The sequence below is a fragment of the Cyclospora cayetanensis genome, unplaced genomic scaffold, assembly GCF_002999335.1.
Source record: "Cyclospora cayetanensis isolate NF1_C8 unplaced genomic scaffold, CcayRef3 CcayRef3_contig_187, whole genome shotgun sequence".
NCBI classification, from domain to species: domain Eukaryota; phylum Apicomplexa; class Conoidasida; order Eucoccidiorida; family Eimeriidae; genus Cyclospora; species Cyclospora cayetanensis.
In genome coordinates this window covers 4,072-24,358 of record NW_020312133.1, presented here as the reverse complement: position 1 = coordinate 24,358, position 20,287 = coordinate 4,072, and the positions used below count along the sequence as shown (strand labels likewise).

Genomic DNA, 20,287 nt, shown 5'->3' with positions numbered 1-20,287 from the left:
CCTCTCGGATTCGTGTACCTTAGGAGTCTTGTACGGCATTTTCGTCGCGCCTTGGAGGCTTACAAAGACTCGCTTCGACGGGAACGGCCAAAGCAACAGGAGTTACAACCTCTCGCAGGCACGCTGCCACCGAAGGTCGTCCTTTTCGGGTGTGCCGCGCCGGAATCCCCAGCAGTAGTCGCACCGCGCGGCAGCGGAGCAGCGGCTGTAGCTTGAGCAGCAGGGAAGCGCTTCTGGCAGGCGGGAGAATGACAGTATCCGATGAAGAAGTGTCTGATGGCTGCAGCTGGGGCGAAGGGCATGCAGGCAGCGGGAGCAGCAGCAGAGCGTCTGGAACGGCGGATAGGGGGGACCCTCTGGGAGGCCTTGCGGCAGCAGAACCAACAGGAGTGCCATCAGCTCCAGCAGCCGACACAGCCGCTGAAACTGAACTGCCTTCGCGCTCTCCGCGTGGTGGAGGCTATCAAGAGCGGCATGAGGATGCTCACAGCGCCTCACGTGAAGGTACCAACCTGCGCCATTCCCAACAGTGGCCTTTGCATGCAGCAGCCGAGCAGCAGCAAGAACTTGAGCCGTCACCCATGCCTCTGTCGAAGTCTGTGCAACAACTCGAGCAGCGGGGGGACGGCGGAGAAGGCTTGCCCTCTTTGGTTGCGCCTTTCGTGCGTGTATTCAGCAGCACAGGCGGCAACACCACCACGACGAACACTGCCACAACGAACACCAACAGCAGCAGCACGGGCACGAATGGAAGCGGTTCATGGCAACATGCCTTAGCGGAGTCGTTTTTTCGCGGCAGCGGTCCAACGGAGGGGTCTAGGGGGGAGTCTGAGAGGAGCTCTCGCATAGTGGGATCTTCGTGCGGGAAAAGCGGAGAAGCTTCTTCGCGGAGGGAGCTCCAGCATCAGCCTGCGCTTGCTCGGCACTTGTCCCTTCAAGACAGCGGCGATGAAGTGGTAGGTGGTGGGCCCCCAAGCAGCAGCAGCAGCAGCAGCAGCAGCAGCTTTCTGCCCAGCGATCGCGTCGGTCGTGGCACAGCCTCCAGCAAGTCGAACCGGAGCAGCATCAGCAGCAGCTCAGGGAACGCCTCCAGCTGCAGCAGTTTGTGGTCACAGCCAGGTACATGCGGCTGCGAGCCACCAGGCCCTAGAGCGGCGCACAGTTGCGACAGCGTGGACGATTGTGTTTTTCTGTTTGGGGGATGGAACGGCAACAGCCCCATGAGCGACTTGTACGTCTTGGAAGTCTTGCGAGAGGGTGACGGCGAAGGAGAAAGCAAAGAGGGCCACCATCGGTATCAGTGGCACTTGGTGCCTCCGAACAAACACACTCCAGCGGCTAGAAACAATCACACGAGTGCAGTTGCGGGCACTGAAGTGTATATCCATGGGGGGCACGACGGCTCGCAGTGGCTTGCAGACTTTCATATTCTGGATGCAGCTGCAGTCATCAACAGCGGCTTCAAGGTTGCTCGTTGGAAGGCGCCTCAAGTCTCAGGTCAGAAGCCTTCGGCTAGAGCTTGCCACACGCTTTCGCGGGTTCGACAGAAGCTGTTTCTCTTTGGGGGCTATGATGGTCACCGCTGTTTCAACGACATTGAGATCCTTGATCTGGAAACTCTCGCGTGGATTCAGCCCAAAGTCTCCGGTGAGAAGAGGCCCCATGTGCGCTTTTGGCGGGGGAAGGCGTGTGGAGAAAGACGCAGTATTTGCGCCTGGGAGGGAGGGGGCATGTGGAAAACGCGACGTATGAGCTAGACGTTTCGGGGAAGAAGCTAAGCTGTCTGGCGCAGCAGGGAGGAGGGGGGACGCATAGAGTCTTTGGAGGAAAGGGGATCTGTCTGTGTGTCTGTCTGTTCCACTGACTAGATCACACAGCGCGTGTCTCTGGTGGCTTCTCTGTCTTGGGGTGTCTCCGTTTCTTGCTTGTTCGGCTTTCTCTCGCGCGCCTTTTTTCGGCGATCTTCCAGTGTTGATGAGGCATGTGGGGTGTCGTGTTCTGCTGACTAGGAGAGAAGCCGCTGCCTCGAAATGCGCATTCCATGGCTGTCGTGGAGAGTCGGCTCTTCTTGTTTGGTGGACACAGTGGCAGCAAGCATCTGACGGATCTCCACATCTTTGACACTCCCTCCCTTACATGGTTTAAGGTGAGTCTTTTGCGGCTCTTCTTCTTCAAGCCTTCGGGGAGCGAAAAGCGGGAAGAGGGAGGGGGAGGGGTCGAGATAGGCGGGGAAGTGGGTTCGCTGCCGTGCAGCAGCGCGCTCCTTGGAGGTGTCGCAGCAGGAGCTGCAGCTGCAGTTCGGCGTGTCTTCTTTTTCTTTTTTCTTCTTCTGCCGCTGCCTGAGGGCCCTTAAACGCTGCCACCTTTGTTTTAGCCTGGACTGGTCGACACGTTCTAGCTTCTCCCCCCCGATCATAGCGTCGTTGCGTATTCGCTTCTCTGGTGCCCATGCGCTTGTTTGCTCAGCCACAACTAAGCGGCTCGGTGCCTCCAGGCTTGCGAGGCCATTCTGCAACGCTCGTTGGCTCTAAAATGTTTTTATTTGGCGGATTCGATGGGCGCCGTCGCACCAACGAAGTCTGTGTGCTCTGCACGCGTTCGCTCACTTGGCGATCTCCGAAGGACAGTCAGATTCATGCTCCAACTGGGAGGCAGAGGCACAGTGCAGCTCTCGTTTCGCAACGCCGCATCCTCATTTTTGGCGGCTTTGACGGGGCCCATTGGCTTGCCGACCTGCACGAACTTGACACGAGCAAGCTGAACGAGGCAGCACTGAGCGGCGTGGCTATCAAGCAGCTCCTGCAGAATCTCAGGCAGCTCCTGCAGGGAGGAGACTTCAGCGATGTGACGCTTGTCGTTGGAGGGAAGCGGCTCCCCGCCCACAAAAACATCTTGGCAGCAAACTGCGCTTTCTTCCGGCAGATGTTTCTGGGCCAGATGAAGGAAAGCATGCAACAAGAAGTCATCATCCAAGGGTGGACGCCAGAAGCGTATTCCGCAATGCTCGAGTTTCTCTACACAGGCACTCTAAGCGAAACAAGACCAACCGTCCTCAGCGAGGTGAGGACGATCCTACAACCTGCCCTTCCTGACGCGTTTCTAATAGCCCCCTTCTAGACGTACATACACAAGAAGGGAGGCGTTTTTGTTTCTCGAAAACAAAAAAAACGCCTCCCTTCTTGCGACGAGCGCCGCCTCTCTTCTTGTTTCCCTCCCGCCCCGCATGCGCCGCGTCTGTACACCAGGTTTTGCTGCATCTTAGCCTTGCCCTCGCGTCTGCAGCGCTTCGGCTGACCCTCCCAACAGCTATCGGGTTCGGCGCATGCATGCAAGCGCAAGCAAGCCAGCAAGCTGTTTGAGCCGGCAATTCGAGTTCGTGTTCTTCTCAGGTTCTGGGCTTGGCAGACCACTACACACTCTCTACGCTGAAGCGCTACTGCGAAAGCGTTCTTTGCATGTCTCTCGATGCCTCGTCAGTGTGCTGCTTGCTTCGCTGCGCTGAGAGGTATCAAGCAAAGAAGCTGAAGCAGAGCTGCGTGGAATTCATCTTCCGACATTCTGATATTGTCTCCCAGACACCCGAATTCGAGCAGCTACAGGCCATTCCATCCCTCATGATGGAAATAGCCAAGATGAGTCTCTCCAACCACAGAGCGAGAGCTTCCTTCGGAGCCGTTGCTGCTGCTTCCGAGACAGCACCAGAAAGGGCTCCCGATGTTCGTAGGCAGTAATTGACACACGCACATCACGAGCTGACTGAGGTGCCGGCCTAACACACCCACCCAGTGAGAAAACGGTTTAGTGTGGCGCGTCGTAGGGAAGCAGAACAAAGACCTCTCTGGCCTTTTCCTCCTCCTGGCGTATTTTCCCTTTCTCAGCTGCGCGCAGCTAGGCTGCGGCAGCACCAGAGCAGCAATGCTTGGCTGCTTGTTTGCTGTGCTACGCCTGCGTCTGACGTCTAGCCTCCTCTAGGGCCTGAATTAGAGGGTCGTCTGGGGTGTAGAGAGTACTCTGCAGCAACTCGCTGATCTCGTGCTGCAGAGCTACGCCGACCCCTTGCATGGCGGCAGCGCTTTTGGCGTTGTTCTTGTTGCTGTCACAATCGATAGCGGATGCATGGGCATTGAGGCTTGGAGAAGGGTGGCCTTGCTGCTGCTGCTGCTGCTGGTGCTGCTGCTGCTGCTGCTGCTGGTTTTCAGTAGGGGCGACATTCTCCGCCGTCGTCGTGTCGTGCTGCTGCTGCTGCTGCCGCTGTTGCTGCGTCAGCACGTGGCTAAGGCTTTCAATCTCCTGCTGCACTGCGTGAAGCTTATTCTCCAGTTCGATTTCCCAGGCAGCCGGAGTCAGTTCACGCTGCAGCAGCAGCAACGCCCCCCCGCAGCAGAAGAAAATATACAGTGCGCATCCCTCACGCGGCTGCTTGAACACACAGCAGGAGGAGTTGCTCTTCCTGCCTCCAACAAGGCACAGGCCATGAGCTGGCTGCAGACGACGGTCCTTGGCTGCTTTTTTTGTAGGAGGAAACATGGAGTTTGATTGCCAGGCTGCCTCTGAGCTGAGAGTGCTCTCTTTCGAGCTCGTATCTAACTCGGCCAGAAGAGGGAGAGAGAGAGCGAGGGAGGGAGACAGGCACGGAGAAACCACCATTTGTGTACGACACGCAACAGGCCTAGAGATTTTAGCCTCACCTGTTTAGCTGCCCGTAGCTCCTGCAAAAGAAGCGAGCAGCTCCTGAGAAAGTAGTTCCTCGAGGCAGTCATCGCGTCCAGCTTAAGGGCCAAGTCACGCGCCTGAGAAACTCGCGCGTCAGAAGACAGAGACACCCCCTCCCCCCACCCAAATCATCGCCTGGCAGTGTGACGCTTTTAACGCCTTTCAACCGAATGTTGGAACGCGCCAACCGAAAAAAACCAATTCAAAAGGGGATCTGCTCCGCCCTTCAGACGCCCCCTGCTAGCTACTGCCGGTAAGGGCCGCTAGCTAGCTTGATTACACAACACGACGGCTCGAGGCACATGATACAGCGACGCGAGTTTCACTGGCTTGACTAGGGATTACTTGATAAGTCTTCAGCTGCAGTTGCGCCTTGATCTGGACCAGGGGCGACTCGCAAAGCTCTCTGCGACACTGCGCTGCTTCCGCTTCTGCTGCTGCCGCACGCGCAGCAGCAGCAGCAGCAACAGCTGATGCTTCCTGAAGCTGCTGCAGCAGCAGCCTGCGTGCGTGCACACACACAAAAAACACATATATATACATATACATATATACAGGTATACATACACATACGCATGTATATATATATATATATATATATATATATATATATATATATATATATATATATTCATACATATACATACACATATACACACACATGCATATATACACACACATGCACATATACACATACACACACATACATATACACACACATACACATACACATTCACACACACACATATACACCTACACACACATATATACACATTCACACATACACACATATATATACACATGTCCATACACACATATACACATACACACACATATATACACACATACATATACACATACATATACACACACATATATACACACACATATATACACACATACATATACACACACATATACACGTCCATACATACACATTCACACATACACATGTCCATACACACATATTCACAGCCGCGTCTGCGACGTTTGCCAGGCTTCTTGGTAGTGGTTGCTTCGAGCTTCTGCCATACATAGACCGCATATAAACACGCGCACTGTGGGGAGGGGGAGGCAGCCTGTGCGACTCACTGCTGTTGCCTGGATTCTATTTGGAGCGCATGCTTTGCTGCTTCTTTTGTTTGGTGGCAGTCGGCCACAAGGCGCAGCTCTGCATCTGCAGCGGCTGCAGCAAGCATTTGGTGCTCCTGCTGCAGGCGGCGCTCACGTTGCTGCAGCTGCAAAGACGCAGGAAAACACACATAGCATACTGGAGAGCAATACCCCCTCCAGGAGTAGGGGCTAAAAGCCGTGAAGGCGTCTTTTTTTTCTCTCTTTCTCTCTTTTTCTCTTTCTCTCCTTTTTTCTCGAGCTTCTTCGAATATACAAGGGTCTTGAAAGTCACCTCAAGAGCTTTTTGCTGCAGCTGCTCTGTCATTTCACGGAGTTGTTGCTGCAGCTGTTGCATCTGCTGCTTGCGTTGCTCCACTTCCTGCAGCAAGCGCACCGCTGCCTTTCCCCAGCAGCCCATGCAGAAGAGTGTCGCACGAGCACCCTTCTATGCGTTTGCTGCACAAGCCTCAAAGAGCCATCGCCACGAGGCGAAGCGAGGCAGCCTGCTGCGACGCTCAGGGAACCCCTGCATGCACTTGCATCCTACGTGGAAAGCGCTGAATTTGTGGCGAAGCGGAAAACGCAACAGTGCAAACTGTCTCACTTGAACTCGCTGCAGCTCCCCGCGAGCGAAAGCCTCCTCTAGCTGTTGACGCATAGCCGTTTCAGATCTCTGACAGCACAAGCCACAAGCCGAAAGTCTAACACCCCACGACGTGCGAAGCCTTTGGCTGCAAGTGCCGAGCATGGGTAAATATGTGTGTGTGTGTGTGTGTGTGTGTCTGTGTGTGTGTGTGTGTGTGTGTCTGTGCGTGTCTGTGTGTGTGTGTCTCTTTCTCTCGAGCTGCTTCGCAGCGTGCGTGCGATTGCAGTCCTTTGCGAGGAGACTCTCACCCGCAGCTCTCGCTCAGCGTTCAGTTGGTGGGTGATTCTCCACAGCTCGAACTGCCCCTCAGCGTCTGTACAGACACCACTCCGCGATCTCAGCAGCAGGCGAGATGCAGGCGACAGAAGCCTCTCGACGCAAGGCAGACGCACATGCATGACGGAGGCAAGCCTGCGCCTAGCAGAAACTCACCGAGAATGCCTTGCTGGGCAGGAGGTCTCCTGCTGCTGGGCACTGTATGGACAGCTTCGGAAGAAGCCATGCATGCTGGAGATGGAGCTACACTCGACGCTCGTGCAGCGGAAGCTGAAGCAGCTCCTGCAGCTGCACTTGGCGTGGCTGGCGTTGGCGTCGACGCAGCCGTTGGAGCTGCTTGGGGTGTGGTTGTTGGTGGGGAGAGCAAGTGCTCAAGGTACAGCTGAAGCTGCACTTCTCCTGCAAGCAAAACTCATGCGATGCGCTTTGCAGCACCTCGTGTGCATCTCTCTCGTGAGCAGTTTGAAGTGCTGCGCCTGTCAAGTTTGCGGGCTGTGTGTGTCTCGGCGGCGTCTGTTCCCCTCGCTTCTCCAAGCCTCTTACACACAATGCACACTCACCCGTCACGAGTGGAGGGGGTGGCTGCTGCTGCTGTTGCTGCTGCTGCGGATTGAGCCGCAAAAGCAATCCAAGTTTCTGGTAATTGTGAGGAGCGACGGCGTCCGTTTGCACAGGCTGACGCAGCAGCGGAGAAAGATCGACAGAGGCCTCCCCTAAGCACCAGTCTCCCGATATGCCGCTTCCCTCCGAGAGTGCACTGCTGCTGCTGCTGCTGAACACTTGCAGAAGCAGCTGTGCTGCAGTGAACGACTGCCGCAACTGCTCAGTGGTGGCCTTTAAAGTGTATTCGCACACGCCGTCAGGAAGCTCTACCTGCCGCAAAAGACAGCTACAAACTGCACAGCATGCACCGGCTGCAAAGAACGAAAGAAAGAGAGAAAGAGAAAGAAAGCTGCTGAGAGAGAAAGAAGAGAAAGAAAGGGAGCTGCTGAGAGAGAAAGAAAGAGAAAGGAAGAGAAAGGAAGCTGCTGAAAGAGAAAGAAAGAGAAAGAAAGAGAAGGGAAGCTGCTGAGAGAGAGAAAGAGAAAGAAAGAGAAAGAAAGGGAGCTGCTGAGAGAGAAAGAAAGAGAAAAAAAGGAAGCTGCTGAAAGAGAAAGAAAGAGAAAGGGAGAGAAAGGGAGCTGCTGAGAGAGAAAGAAAGAGAAAGGGAGCTGCTGAGAGAGAAAGAAAGAGAAAGGAAGCTGCTGAGAGAGAAAGAAAGAGAAAGAAAGGGAGCTGCTGAGAGAGAAAGAAAGAGAAAGAAAGGAAGCTGCTGAAAGAGAAAGAGAAAGGAAGCTGCTGAGAGAGAGAGAAAGAGAAAGAAAGGAAGCTGCTGAGAGAGAAAGAAAGAGAAAGAAAGGAAGCTGCTGAAAGAGAAAGAAAGAGAAAGAAAGGAAGCTGCTCAAGGTTCTACGATGCCATAAAGCCCCCGTTGCTGCATATCCAGCAGATCATTGTCTTGGCTAAAGGACAGGCTGTCTAGACGGACCGCATTTCCGCCGTTGCAGTTTACAGGCGGGTAAGAAGTGAAAACATGCTTGTTGCCGAAGGGAGAGTACTTGTAGTGCACATGCACCCGCTGCAGCAGCTGCTGCACGAGAACTGCGCTTGCAGCATCTTCCCTATCGGCAGCAGCACGCAGCTGGAGACACACGCAGTCTATGTAAAGCCTCCAATGCTGCTGCTGTTGTTGCTGCACCACTTTCCGTCCACTCTGCTGCTGCTGATGGTATGGCTGTAGTTGGCTGTGCTCCTGCGTGGTGTTGGAAGGAGGCATGCAGTCGTTGGATAGGGCTTGCTGCTGCTCAGAATCCTGTGGCAGAAGCTCTGCTGCCTGCTGCAGCGGTTTTTTTCCAGGAAATTCACTGCTAGCGCTGTGACAACTGCCCTGGGGTGCAGAACTGCTGCTGCTGCTGCTGCTTTCAGCAGCAGGAACGGCGCTAGGAAGCGGCTCTGCAGCAGTGAAAACAGCACAGTGGGTTTCTGCCTGCAGCATGAGACAGCAGCTTCAGTAAGACAGCGCGCAAAGTTCATCGCCAGAGTAAGCCAAACTCACAGAAAAGCCGCAGCACACACCTCAAGTGCACCTACATACCTCCTGGCAGCGTAGAGGTGTCTATGCTCTCCAGATTGGCGATTAAGGCCTGGCGGTGCTGTCCACGCTGTCCATACACTACAGCTGAGATAGAGTGCTCCGCCTGTTGCTGCAGCTGCTGCGATCGCCTCATCTGTTGTTGCACGGCAGTGATCAGCGGCGACAAGTCCACTGGCAGCCCAGCGCCATGCTGATGCGGCTGTTGCTGCTGTGGTGCCTCTGCAAGTAGCAAAGGCTGCATCCTCTGCAGCTGCACTACAGCCTCCTGGAAGTCTTGCGCGAGCAGCAAGCAAAATCTGCTGCTGCTGCTGGCGCTGCTGCTGCTGCTGGCGTCGCTGCTGCTAGGGACGCACGTGCGGAGAGCAGAGCCGATGCAGACAACGAGGGGCCCCTTACCTGCCACGGCAGCAACCAAATCGTGTACAACTCTCTGATAGCTGCATCGTGAACGTTCAAATTCTGCGGGCTGAACGGTTGCTCTGAGTGCAGACCACAAGAGGGGGGTTGCTTACTTTCTGTAGGCGTGGGTTCGCGCTGAAAAGACAAGAAGAAGCACTTGCTGCTACTGCAGCCGCTGGCGCGTGGCAGGTGCTGCAGCTGCTGCTGATACTGCTGGCGCACAGTCAGGTGTATAGACAGCTGAGGGCCTCCATCCGTAGGGTCCAACTCGGTGGAGTATATCCTGCTGGTGGCTGCTGCTGAAAGCCTCCCTCCCCCCGTAAGCCCCTCCTGAGTTCGAAGCTGCTCCTGCTCTTGCAGCGCCTCTGTCTCAATAACGTCGCGAACTGAAAAAGCCACGTATCTGTCTTCCCGCTTTCCTTGCTGGGTCTCGTGGGGGGTGATTACGAGGAAGATGTCGACTTTTTCGCGCAAAAAGTCTAAGACCTCATCAAGCTGTCCGTACAGGGCAGCTGTGAACACATTGTCGGGACGTGGCTGCTGCTGCAGCAGCCGATAGAAGCGACAGACAGCAGGGGCCGCTTCTCCTAGATCGGCAATTGCCGTTGCTTCGCTTCCAGCTACATCCGCAATGAGAACTTTGGATCTTCTGCTGCAGCCACCGCCGATGCTCGCAGGCTCTCCGATGACGGAGAATTGGAATTGAACCTCCACGCTGGGCAGCATCATCCGTGCATGCCGAACGCTAGGACTGCGTGCATGCAATGGACTGAAGGGGCCCCAACATACCTGTCTTTAAAAGATGTGCCAATTGATTGCTAAGCCCTAAGGCTTAAAATTAAGGTTCTGTGCGCGCGGGAGCAGTGGAGGCGCAAAGCCAAGCTTCCCAGGCTCCAGTGCCGACTCGCCGGCAAGAGATGCTGGCAGCGGAGAACTCTCGCTTTACCCGCCACGACACCAAATCAAATACCGACACCAAGCCCCAGCCCGCATACATTTTGCTTTTAAGACCGTTTCCTTCATTATTTTGCGTTGAACTGCGCCGGGGTGGTTGCAACGACCACACCGGGGCCCTCCCGCGAAGAGGGTGATGCGTCCAGTAGGGGGCCCCCCCAGCAAGGGGGCCCCCCGCTACCCCGGGGAGGCTGCGCCTGCCGACCGACGGCAAAACAGACTCTGTAGTTCAAAGTGTCTGGGAGACACTGAGTCTTGAGCTCCCTTTTGGACTGCAACTATCAACCCGCCTCGCGGGAAGGCGAAGCGGCGATGCAGAACACGTCACACAGCATGCATGCCAGCTCGCACATCGGGGTCTACCCGTAGAAGCTTCGAGGCTTTAGAGCAGCCTCTCCAGAAAGGCGAATGCCCAGTCTGTTGCAATATGACTGCGCCTGGCGAGTCGATGCAGCCGCCAATGAAGAAGCCTTCTGCGATTTTTTTTTTGCTCCCGTGGCTGTCTGTACTGCCGCAGCAGCCAGTGTGGAGCAGCCTTCCAGGGGGTTCTGCTGCGGCGTCTGCTGCAGTGTCTGCTGCAGTGTCTGCTGCGGTGTCTGCTGCGGCAGCACGCGCTCAGCAAGATTGGGAGGGCCGCCTCAACACTTCAGCGCCTTGCAGACCCCTGCATGCAGTAGCCGCAAGTGCCTCTACAACCAGCTGCCTAGCGGGCGGCCAGAAGATGACAGCAGAGACGTCGGCATGCCGTTTGCCGCATGCCTTCTGCACTTCTGCGTGCGGCAGCCCTCCTCCCGCCAGCCTGCGCAGCTTCAGCAGCAACACTAAACCCAGGGAAGGCGTCATCAGACAGGCTCGACGCTACGACACTCTGCTGCATCCATTCGAACAGGCTGCTCTCGCAGAAGCAGCGACGCCTCAGAGAGACAGCAGCAGAAACTGCAGCAGCGACGGCTGCTGCGTTGTCACGCTGTCGGGTGTGGAAGAGCTCAAAGGGATCTCAGATCCTGAAGGATTGCAAACCTTTGGGGTTGGAGTCTTGCAGTCTCTCGGGCAAGTAGCCTTTAGCCTTTAGCCTTTGAAACATGAGCACCCATCTATTACCCGTGCAGATAGGCCCCCCTTAAATCCCTTAACGGCTTCAAATTTCTTCCGCAGCGCTCGTTTCGACGCCTCTGTTGGTGCTGCTGCGTTTCAGCCTGAAGAAAAGCCACGTGCATGTCCGCTGTGTTGGCGAGAAGGAAATGCAACAGATTCGCAATGCGTATCCTCCAAGGCGTGGGAGCAGTTGCGCTGGCAAAGGCAGCAGGAGCAGGAGCAGGAGCGGCAGTTTCCGCGACTCCGAAGCGACAGACGCATTATCCTTTGCCGCAGTAGATTCAGAACGGTTTCGAAAGCGGCGAGAGATTTTTCTGAGGGCAGCTCGATTGGCAACGCATGCGGCTGTGGCAGAGAGCGCGGCAGCGATGCAGGCAGCAGAATTCAGAGATCAGATGCATCAGGAACTGCGGTGTATCCGCAGGCGGACTCGGCAAACGTTTTTAGGAGACATTTTTTTGTGCCCCTGTGAGAAAGTTTCGAAAAAACAAAATTTTGGTGCTTTCTAACTACCGAGTTCCTTACCCTAATGCTTCGTTTCGTTTGCGTGTTGGAGTCTACGCGGCAAGTGGCGAGCAGGCGCTGGGTGCGGAGCTGCTGCGCCTGTGTGTGCTGCAGCTGTGGTGTACAGACAGCAGCAAGAGGATAGGAAGCAGGCTGAAGCGGCTGCTTTGCAAGACGCCGAATGCGAGACCCTCCCTTCCAAGTGCGTTCCTCTCCCGTTAGTAAAACTGCTCCCTTGTTGGCATGCAGCACCAAGTGCAGCTGTCCATCTGTCTGTACACTTGCGGTCTGGGTGCCGTCATTGGCTGTATGTGTGTGTGTATACACCACCTTTGTTGGGACTGTGGCTACCGCTGGTGCGCTGTGTTGCGGCTCTTGCAGAGGGGTGCTTCGGCGTCTGCTTCAGTCTGGACTTACGGAGGAGAGGCTTCAACTCCTCGTTGTACACTCCATGTTGCACCTCATTGGGTAGGCTCGAGAAAAAGGCTTCTGGGTTCACGCGTCGTCTTTAAAGGCGTGTCAAGCGCGAAACTTGTTGAGGCTCTTCCCCCCCGCACTGCTTCTTCCAAGAGACTCCTCGCTGGTCCTAATGGACTGGGCAAGCATGCGATGCGCCTTTTAAGGTTTGAGGCGTCGAGGCGAGAGAGAGAAAGGCTATAAACAGCTACTTGCGCGGCTTTTTTCCGTGTGGACCTAGGTTTGCACACGCCACGCCAGAGGAGACTGCGGATATGCGGGAAGCCGAGGAGTTCTTGTGTCTCTTGACGCCGCCCAGCCCCTTCAAGTAGGAAAAGGAAGCTTCTCTAAGCTCGTAACTCGTCTGCCTCAGAAACGCATGCTAGCGAAAAGCCTGTTTCTGACACGGATTTCCATAGGTCCCCCATCCCCCCTCGGCTCTCCCCTGGAGGTCAACCAACGCACGAAAACGCGATGTACATGCAGAGCACCCCTGTTCTAATGCGCATGCAATCTAGAGTTTGCGGCGTCGCAGGCTTCGCGTGGCTGGCGTGGGTACAGACATCGTGTCCACTGACAGATTTCAGAGAACGATCCGCTCCCTGCTCGCCGCAGACGAACTAGCGGCAAATAGGGCTTTGCAGACGCACCCGCCGGAGGCTGCATGCACAGCAGCTGCAGGAACTGCCCCTGCTGTGCATGCAGCCTCCGGCGGGTGCACCTGCAGTGCCATGTGTCGGTACACGTCGCGGCTGTTGTCTCCTATTGAGGCCGCTCAGTTGCGGAGGCTACAGCCAACACTTTTCGCTGCGCACTGGACCTTGCGGCGGCAACAGCGAAAGCCGCAACAGCTGCAGGGCATGCAGAGCACCCCCTCTACCACCCTCAGCAGCAGCACAGCGACAAAAACACCTTCTTCCTCCGACGTGGGAAGGCCTGCTCCTGCTCCTGCTCCTGCGGCAGCCATCCGAAGTGCAGCGAGGTTCTTAGGGAGACGCTTTGCTGCGAAGGAAGCAGCAGCAAAGGCTCTCGGGGTTGGCCTCCGCATCCTGAGCCCAGGTATGCATTAACGCAACACAGCTTCAGAGACGTATTGTTGTACCTCCATACACACCTTGTATGTGCATGCGCTGCACTAGCCGTAGCGCTTTTACGCCGAGATTCACAGTCCAACGCGTCCCCCTGCACACATGTAGGCAGGTGGCAAGACCCCTTAGAAAAAGGATTCTCCTGGCCTTTGTTTCACTCTTTCCTTGACGGCGATTTTCCTCTACATGCCACCCTGTTGGCGCTGCTGCTGCGGTTGACAGGCGGCTTGTCTCTCAGTGAAATAGAAGTGCAGCACTTGGCAGAGGGGAAGCCGCTTCTGCTCCTGCGAAACAAGGCCGAAGCCATGCGGCGCTTAAGGCATGTGAGGGCCATGCTTCTCTCTAGCGCAGATGATGCTGGCATCGCAACTGCGCAGGTTATTGCGTGCTGCTGAGCACTAGCTCCCGCAGCAAAGGGTCCGTCTGTGCCGGGAGAGGGTTGCGCCAGCACAGCGCAGTTAGCCATCATCCTGATTTTTGTAGAGCAAGCGATCGATGCGGGCTGCAGTGAAAATACGCGCCGCTACGCTTGGCGCTGCCGTGGTCGCTGTGCCGCAACAAAAGCGCGTGCAGCAACTGCAACTGCGGTAGTATTTTTTTGCAAGGTGTGTGGGCACCCACAACTTCCTTCCTTTCCCTCTCCCCTCTCCTCCTTAAACTACGAAACTATCTCTGCTAATGCGAAGGCTCCTGCGTGGCGTGCCGTGTATCTCCCAAGTTTAAGTCGCAAAGCCGTTTTTGCACGTAGGCGCGCGTATGTACACTGGAGAGCGCAGCAGCTGCTGCTGCGCGTTCTTCCCAGAAAGTCTCGCCAATGTTTCCTCCTGCTGTTGCGACCGACCCCTACCTTGCTGGTGTCGTGAAAGTGTGCAAAACGCTCTCGCGAATCCCCTAGGCCTTGTTGTCTGTTGCTGCTGCCGACGAAGAGGCCTCAGCTGCTGGCTCTTCCAACCGGCGCGCTGTTGCTTGGCCTCCCCGCGATGCTGCTGCTGCTGCTGCAGTCTGTGCTGCTGCTGCAGCTGGTTGCTTTGAAGCTGCTGCCTCCGCTGCTTCGACCTTCCCTACGGGAGTCTCACCCGCTGCTGCTGCTGCTGCTGTGATGTCGGGTGTCTCCCCACGTGCCTCGGCAGCTGCCGCTGCTGCAGCCTTTTCGGAGGACCTATCATCAGCACCACTAGGTGAGTTGCTGTCTTTTCGGCCGCTTCCCAGCGCGTCGGTTAGTCGTGACTTGAAGGCGTCGACGCGCGAAGAAACCCCCTATGCAAACAGCGCCGCATAGCAGCTATATATGTACATATATATATATATATATATATATATATATATATATATATATATATATATATATATATATGTCTATGCACCTCAGAACGGCCGCCACGAAGTTTTGACTGCCTCCATGGCAGCTAATATTTGAGCGCATTTAACAGCAAATGCCGCTCTCACGGCCTTGCGCATCCCGAAAATACACAAAGAAAAACGCTTCGCTTGTTGCTGACCTGAAGCGATTCTCCCTTAAAGAGGGCGAAGCAATGCCCGTGACGGTACACCGCCTCTCGCACAGGGGCATACTTCTCCCCTGCATGCAAATCGCAATTTTTTTGTGCTTTCCGCATTCCTGTTCCTCACGCTTTGCAGAAACGATCCCCTTACATCGTGCGTTGCTCGACACCCCCCCCTCCCGAAAAGTGTCCAGCCACTCTCCTGTACAAACCGCCTCCTTCCCAGCCGGAGGCAATGGTTTGGAGCTGAGTGATTGCATGCTGTGCGACATAGCGTCAGACACCCTCCCCATCCACCCCTACACGCGAACACACACCAGTCTCGGGAAGCGTCTCGCTGTCTAGACACACGGCCGCGAGAGAATCCAACTCGAGATTCAGGCTTTCAGCCTCGTCGAGAAACGCAGAAAACTCCTCCAAAAGCCCCAATGGTGCGGATACATCGTTGCTGTTGCCGCTGCTCGTGGCGGGAGAGACGAGGCAGAGGATGAACGCGTCCATGCCTTCGCAACTTTCTAGACGAAGGGCGAACTCTGGCCACGAAGACTGAGAACCCCCAATTCACACATAAAACGCACTTCCTAGTCTCCCCAAATCCAAGCTTTTCCCCCATTTCCCCCCTCTGCCCCCGCAGACAGACGGAGGACAGACCTTAAGAGCGTTCCAAAACTAGAGGTGGCGTGATCAACTCCCATTTCAGAATCTCACACTTGCACCACACCCCTACCTGTTGCAGTCGCTTATGGCAAACCGCCACAATTGGATCCAGCGTCCGTCCACGCCTCAGCAAATCAAATATCCGTTCCGAATGGTTTTGGTCAATAGCCGCTTTCTGCGCGCCCACGCAGTTACACACCGAACATATGCATACATACATGCACACATACAGATGGACATAAATATTCATATAGATATATATATTACATATTATGTATTCCATGTACATATTACATACACATATTGCATATTACATATTCCATATACATATTGCATATTGAATATACATATTCCATATACATATTGCATATACATATTGCATGTACATATTGCATATACATATTACATATACATATTGCATATACATATTACATATACATATTGCACATACATATTGCATATTGCATGTTACATATTACATACTGCATATACATATTGCATATTACATATACATATTCCATATTGCATGTTATATATTACATATACATATTGCATATTTTACATATTCCATATACACATTACATATTCCATGTACATTTTACATATTCCATATACACATTACATATTCCATGTACATACACAGCAGTAGCAGCAGCCGAAGAGACTCAACACTCGACTTGTGTCTTGTGAAGATGCCCAGTGTATCCACAGGCCAGCACGCACCGAACCCTGATCCCTACTGCACTGGCGTTTGCAGCATGCAGAGGCATCCTGGGGTATTGCATTTTTAAGACGACACCTTGGATACTTGGTGCGTCTGGCAGCGGGAGTATGTGTGCGCCGCTTGAGCATATTTCGGTTAGAGACGCTTATTTGTACGATTTGAATCGCGAGGTTCTACGGCACGCTACCTTGGCCTTGAATTCGGGATCTCGAGAGTGAACGGCAATAGCCTGGAGGAAAATCAGAGGCGTCAGCACCAGCTGTTGTTGGCTTGGAGCGTTCTGCTTCTGCTGCCTTTCATGTTGCAGCAGCAGCTCTTCTTCCTTCAACACCGCAGTTTCCGCTTCGGTGTTGCTATCCTGCAGCTGAGAAGTGATGACGGGTGTAGCACCCTCGGAAGACAGCTCTGCGCAGCGGCCGAAAGGATAGATTCCACAAATATGCCTCCCTTTGGAAAGGTGCCGTGGATGCAGACAGCGAAAGTGCAGAGGAAGGAGGGAAAACCAGAGCGAGAGAGGGAGAGAGGCGGACTGTGTGAAGCTCTGAGAATCGCGTCTTTCGACAGGTTAAACAAGGCTACAAGAAAGAGGGTGGTGATTTTGGGAGGGATGCGGCTAACACGCCGAAGCTTCCGTTTGGGGTTGAAGAATTCTCACCCTTGTCACTGGTGGATTGCAAAATCTCTCTGAACTTTTGCTCTTTGAGCCTCTGAATTTTGTGGAGGATCTGCAAGACGCGTTCTTGCGTCAGCTCTTCAGGCAGCTCCAGTCCTGCAGCCAACAATGTCATGGGCGTCTTACCCGAACCGATACAAATATACACGCCCTTCTGTACACCCCCTCATTCTCCCCTGCCCCCCCTCAACAAACGTTCACACGCAGTGACGGCGCTCGCAGCCTCAAGCAGCACAGAAAATCTCGGTGCAAGCCACCCCTCCAGATGCCCCTAACAAAGGAGCAGCAACAAGTCAACATCTGCCGATTTTGGTATGCCTCAGCGAGTGTGTCGAAGGAACGCTCAAGGGGGCGAGAAGAAAGAAAAGGCAAAGCGCATGAACATAACCTTGAGGTGAAAACATACCAGGGAGCAGGGGGAGAATGCCTTGAACGGAGTCTTCATGCATTTGCCGCAAGCCTGCAACGAGCTGCTTAACTTCGAGATCCTGCAAGGCTCCAAACACACGAAAAAACACTCATTGAGTAAGCATGCCGGAGGGGTCGCCACGCACCCTGTGTGGCGCATGCAGGCGCTCAAAGCCGCGGAAATTCAGCAACTGAGGGGTGTAAAATGAAGTGCCCTTAGGATCTGTGAGAGTACATTTTGTGCGAGTCGCGTGCATCGCTCTTCAAAATACTTTGCAGATATCCCAGCCTTTCGTAGAGCTCCCGACTCTGCAGCCTCCAGGCGTGAATGCAGCATCCTCTGGAGCGTGACTGCCTCCATCTGCAAAGGTGAGCCACTCCCCCGAAATCAAGAGAGGGTTGTTGCATGCGTTTCCAAGCGGAGCGCAAGACCGTCGGACATGCGACAGCTCGAGACGCAAGAAGACGGGTGCCCCCTCTCGGTAAACTGCTGCACTCTTGGGATCGAGACGAGGGCATGCAAGCATGCGCAAGGAGGGAAAAGGGGGAACAATGTGTGAGCGTACTGTCTCACGGAGACTCCGAGGAGTGGGCCGACCCTTCCCCTTCGCCTGAAGACTGGAGAGAAGGTTTGATGTCATCCTGAGTGCGGAGTGTCATGACACTTGTACCAGACGTTTGGACGCAAGCTACTGCCTTCCATTCGATGCCATAAACCACGATGCAATTCGTGTGGTCTCGTGCTGTAAATGGGGATGCAAAAGTCCACTTACTTGGTGTATATGTATGTGTACATGCATGTGTATATGTCGGTGTACATGTAGGTGTGTGTGTAGGTGCATGGGTTTGTGTATGCAGGTGTATGCATGGGTGAGCATAGGTGTATGCAGGTGTATGTATGTATGAGTGTGTATCCAAAGTGCGTGTGTGCATGTGTGTATGCGTGTGTATCCAAAATGCGTGTGTGTTTGCAAAATGTGTGTACGTGTGTGCCTGTAGACTCTTAGACAGGCAGGAGGGCGGTATGGGTTTCTTGCTGGAGTGCGAAGTTCAGGCTATTGATGAGCTTACTGGGCGGCTTCAGCGAAGATTTTGTGGAATTCCTTGACAATGGTTCTTAGGATAGCCACGAGTTCTTCATCGCTGCATTCTTTCTGCTTGGAGGTGGTAATGCCGCTACCACTGGTCAAGCAGAATACTGTCGCAGCACCAGCAACTGCAGCCACTGCCCAAAACAGCCGTGTGTTGTTTCCTTCCTTTAGGAGCTGAGAAAGGGAGGTCCCCATTGCTGCTGCGGGCTTTGCTGTTGCGGTGCGGCTGTATACTGTGAGATCTCCGGTGTATTTACGCGGCGGCAGACTTCTTGGAATGGCTGCCTCGGAAGGCTGGCTGGCCGTTCGTTGGGGGGTCAGAAGATGGGCGCGGAGGGTGTTCTCGTTGTTGCTGCTGGTCAAGGCGTGGGGGTTGCTGCAGCGCTGGTGTCTGCAGAGCTTCCTGTGAAGACATACACTTTCGAAACTGCCTTCCTGAAAGGCATGCATGAAGATTGCCACTGACCTCTCAGCGATGGGGTGCAGTCGCAGCCGCAGCCGCGAACCCTCGGGCTGCGCGACGCGGGCTGCATGCGTTCCTGCAGCCTTAACGGCAAGACAACATTGTTTTGGAAGAAGAAAGCTTTCTTCTTTTGTTTCCCCTCATTTCAGAGGCGGCGTGTTGCACTGCGCCAAAGCTGTTGCAGAGGCTTGGCAGCTCCAAGCCCGCCGCCTTCCAGCGGGTTGACATTCGAGCGCGGAAAACTTTGGAATTCAAGAAGCGCTGCAGAGGGCGGAGCATGCAGAATGAAAATTTCCCTTCGAGATGTTGTAGTGCTCTGCGTCTGTACTGCCTCGCCGGCCCTGATCTTCTATTGTGCGTGAACTCCCGTTGTACACTGAAGCTCGTAGCCGCCTAAAGATCGAATTTAGCCGTCCACGCAGCGTTCCACGACCTACTTTTGCGGCCGAACGCTTCATCCCCTGTGCATGCATCCTGCGGTTCAAGGGAGCATTTCATGGTTCCAAGTCGTGCGCTGCCGTTTCCCTCGTGCGTGTTGCTGCAGCGGTCGTCAGTCAGAAGAAAGAAGATTACGCACGCCGATTTTCAGGAGTCATCAGAGATCTAGAAAGACGCAAGCATCGGCAGCGGCAGCAACACCCCTTGAGCCAAGCGCAGCAGGGGCAGCAGCAGCAGCGGCAGCAGCAGCCACAGGAGCTTTGAGGCTCTCAGGCCTGCAACGATCTGGATAGAGACACCTGCAGCAGCCGCAGCAGCACAAGCGAGGCTCAGCGGCAACAGGGATGGCAGCGTTCGTCGCCAACAGAACGTGCAGCTGCTCCTTCCGCACCGCTCAGCTGTACGTGAGGGGGCTCTCCGTCTCAGCAGCTCCTGCGATCGCGAAGACTTCCGCAAACAGCGTGGCAGTAGCCACAGTGGCAGCGCCATGGGTTGGAAAAACTTCTGCAGAAGGAGGAGCGGCAGTTCGCATAACGGGGATGGCATGGCAGTGCATGCCAAGGGCCAAGAGCAGCCGCACGGGTTGCTGCTCAGCAGCAGCAACCCTGCGCAACATGGGCAGTATTAGCAGCAGAAGCAGCAGCAGCAATAGCACGCGACAGTCTGTTTTGCATAATGTTTCGCCCATGCGCGTCGCAGCATCGGGTATAGAGTCTGCGAGACTGCAACAGCACTTCATATACCACCGGCAGCAGCAGCAGCAGCAGCAGCAGCAACAGCAGCAGCAAGAGAAGCGGAGGCGCAGGATTAAGGGCCGCGTGGCTGCCCTTGTTGTTGCGTTCACAGCAGCAGCAGCCGCAGCCATCGTGCTGCTTGTTCAGAACTGGCAAGATGATTACCCCACGCAGGTGCAGAAGCTAGAGGAAAAGCTCAAGAAGCAACAGTATATCTAA

General features: G+C 54.7%; 5 protein-coding genes across 5 annotated transcripts; 3 read left to right on the top strand and 2 right to left on the bottom strand.

Annotated features, from left to right (window-relative positions):
* The first annotated feature begins 248 nt into the window (after positions 1-248).
* Positions 249-3,731, top strand: LOC34623433 (leucine-zipper-like transcriptional regulator 1). Its single transcript, XM_026337497.1, has 5 exons — positions 249-975; positions 1,120-1,647; positions 2,010-2,146; positions 2,467-3,060; positions 3,390-3,731. The coding sequence occupies exons 1-5, from the start codon at positions 249-251 to the stop codon at positions 3,729-3,731; spliced, it is 2,328 nt and encodes a 775-aa protein (XP_026193282.1).
* A 464-nt stretch (positions 3,732-4,195) lies between these two features.
* On the bottom strand, positions 4,196-10,007 carry LOC34623100. Its single transcript, XM_026337495.1, has 11 exons — positions 9,493-10,007; positions 9,279-9,361; positions 8,844-9,087; positions 7,309-7,461; positions 6,721-6,799; positions 6,409-6,499; positions 6,119-6,222; positions 5,806-5,951; positions 5,059-5,215; positions 4,689-4,790; positions 4,196-4,273 (listed from the first exon to the last, which is right to left on the bottom strand). Exons 1-11 carry the CDS (start codon positions 10,005-10,007, stop codon positions 4,196-4,198), a joined length of 1,752 nt encoding a protein of 583 aa, XP_026193280.1.
* A 949-nt stretch (positions 10,008-10,956) lies between these two features.
* On the top strand, positions 10,957-13,773 carry LOC34623101. The gene is made up of 7 exons (XM_026337494.1): positions 10,957-11,285; positions 11,431-11,798; positions 11,949-12,036; positions 12,216-12,302; positions 12,532-12,618; positions 12,826-13,349; positions 13,601-13,773. Exons 1-7 carry the CDS (start codon positions 10,957-10,959, stop codon positions 13,771-13,773), a joined length of 1,656 nt encoding a protein of 551 aa, XP_026193279.1.
* Positions 13,774-14,053: 280 nt separating this feature from the next.
* Positions 14,054-17,983, bottom strand: LOC34621720. Its single transcript, XM_026337493.1, has 10 exons — positions 17,909-17,983; positions 17,578-17,703; positions 17,341-17,422; positions 16,917-17,030; positions 16,449-16,666; positions 15,608-15,712; positions 15,198-15,426; positions 14,878-14,957; positions 14,459-14,635; positions 14,054-14,221 (listed from the first exon to the last, which is right to left on the bottom strand). Exons 1-10 carry the CDS (start codon positions 17,981-17,983, stop codon positions 14,054-14,056), a joined length of 1,374 nt encoding a protein of 457 aa, XP_026193278.1.
* Positions 17,984-19,873: 1,890 nt separating this feature from the next.
* On the top strand, positions 19,874-20,287 carry LOC113147320 (runt-related transcription factor 2-like). Its single transcript, XM_026337492.1, has 2 exons — positions 19,874-19,881; positions 19,966-20,287. The coding sequence occupies exons 1-2, from the start codon at positions 19,874-19,876 to the stop codon at positions 20,285-20,287; spliced, it is 330 nt and encodes a 109-aa protein (XP_026193277.1).

What these genes read in the sequence shown, in the direction of transcription:
- LOC34623101 (XM_026337494.1), top strand. Translation starts at nt 10,957, where the DNA reads ATGACAGCAGAGACGTCGGCATGCCGTTTGCCGCATGCCTTCTGCACT. An exon ending in GGAGTCTTGCAGTCTCTCGG is followed by an intron (nt 11,286 to 11,430) that starts GCAAGTAGCCTT and finishes GCTGCGTTTCAG; the next exon opens with CCTGAAGAAAAGCCACGTGC. An exon ending in AGACATTTTTTTGTGCCCCT is followed by an intron (nt 11,799 to 11,948) that starts GTGAGAAAGTTT and finishes TGTGTGCTGCAG; the next exon opens with CTGTGGTGTACAGACAGCAG.
- LOC34621720 (XM_026337493.1), bottom strand. Translation starts at nt 17,983, where the DNA reads ATGACATCAAACCTTCTCTCCAGTCTTCAGGCGAAGGGGAAGGGTCGG. An exon ending in CTCGGAGTCTCCGTGAGACA is followed by an intron (nt 17,704 to 17,908) that starts GTACGCTCACAC and finishes TCACCTTTGCAG; the next exon opens with ATGGAGGCAGTCACGCTCCA. An exon ending in ATCCCGAATTCAAGGCCAAG is followed by an intron (nt 15,713 to 16,448) that starts GTAGCGTGCCGT and finishes GTGGGCGCGCAG; the next exon opens with AAAGCGGCTATTGACCAAAA.
- LOC34623100 (XM_026337495.1), bottom strand. Translation starts at nt 10,007, where the DNA reads ATGCTGCCCAGCGTGGAGGTTCAATTCCAATTCTCCGTCATCGGAGAG. An exon ending in GAGACAGTTTGCACTGTTGC is followed by an intron (nt 6,223 to 6,408) that starts GTTTTCCGCTTC and finishes GGGGAAAGGCAG; the next exon opens with CGGTGCGCTTGCTGCAGGAA. An exon ending in TGCAGCAAAAAGCTCTTGAG is followed by an intron (nt 5,952 to 6,118) that starts GTGACTTTCAAG and finishes GCGTCTTTGCAG; the next exon opens with CTGCAGCAACGTGAGCGCCG.
- LOC34623433 (XM_026337497.1), top strand. Translation starts at nt 249, where the DNA reads ATGACAGTATCCGATGAAGAAGTGTCTGATGGCTGCAGCTGGGGCGAA. An exon ending in GGTAGGTGGTGGGCCCCCAA is followed by an intron (nt 976 to 1,119) that starts GCAGCAGCAGCA and finishes GGTCACAGCCAG; the next exon opens with GTACATGCGGCTGCGAGCCA. An exon ending in GATTCAGCCCAAAGTCTCCG is followed by an intron (nt 1,648 to 2,009) that starts GTGAGAAGAGGC and finishes TCTGCTGACTAG; the next exon opens with GAGAGAAGCCGCTGCCTCGA.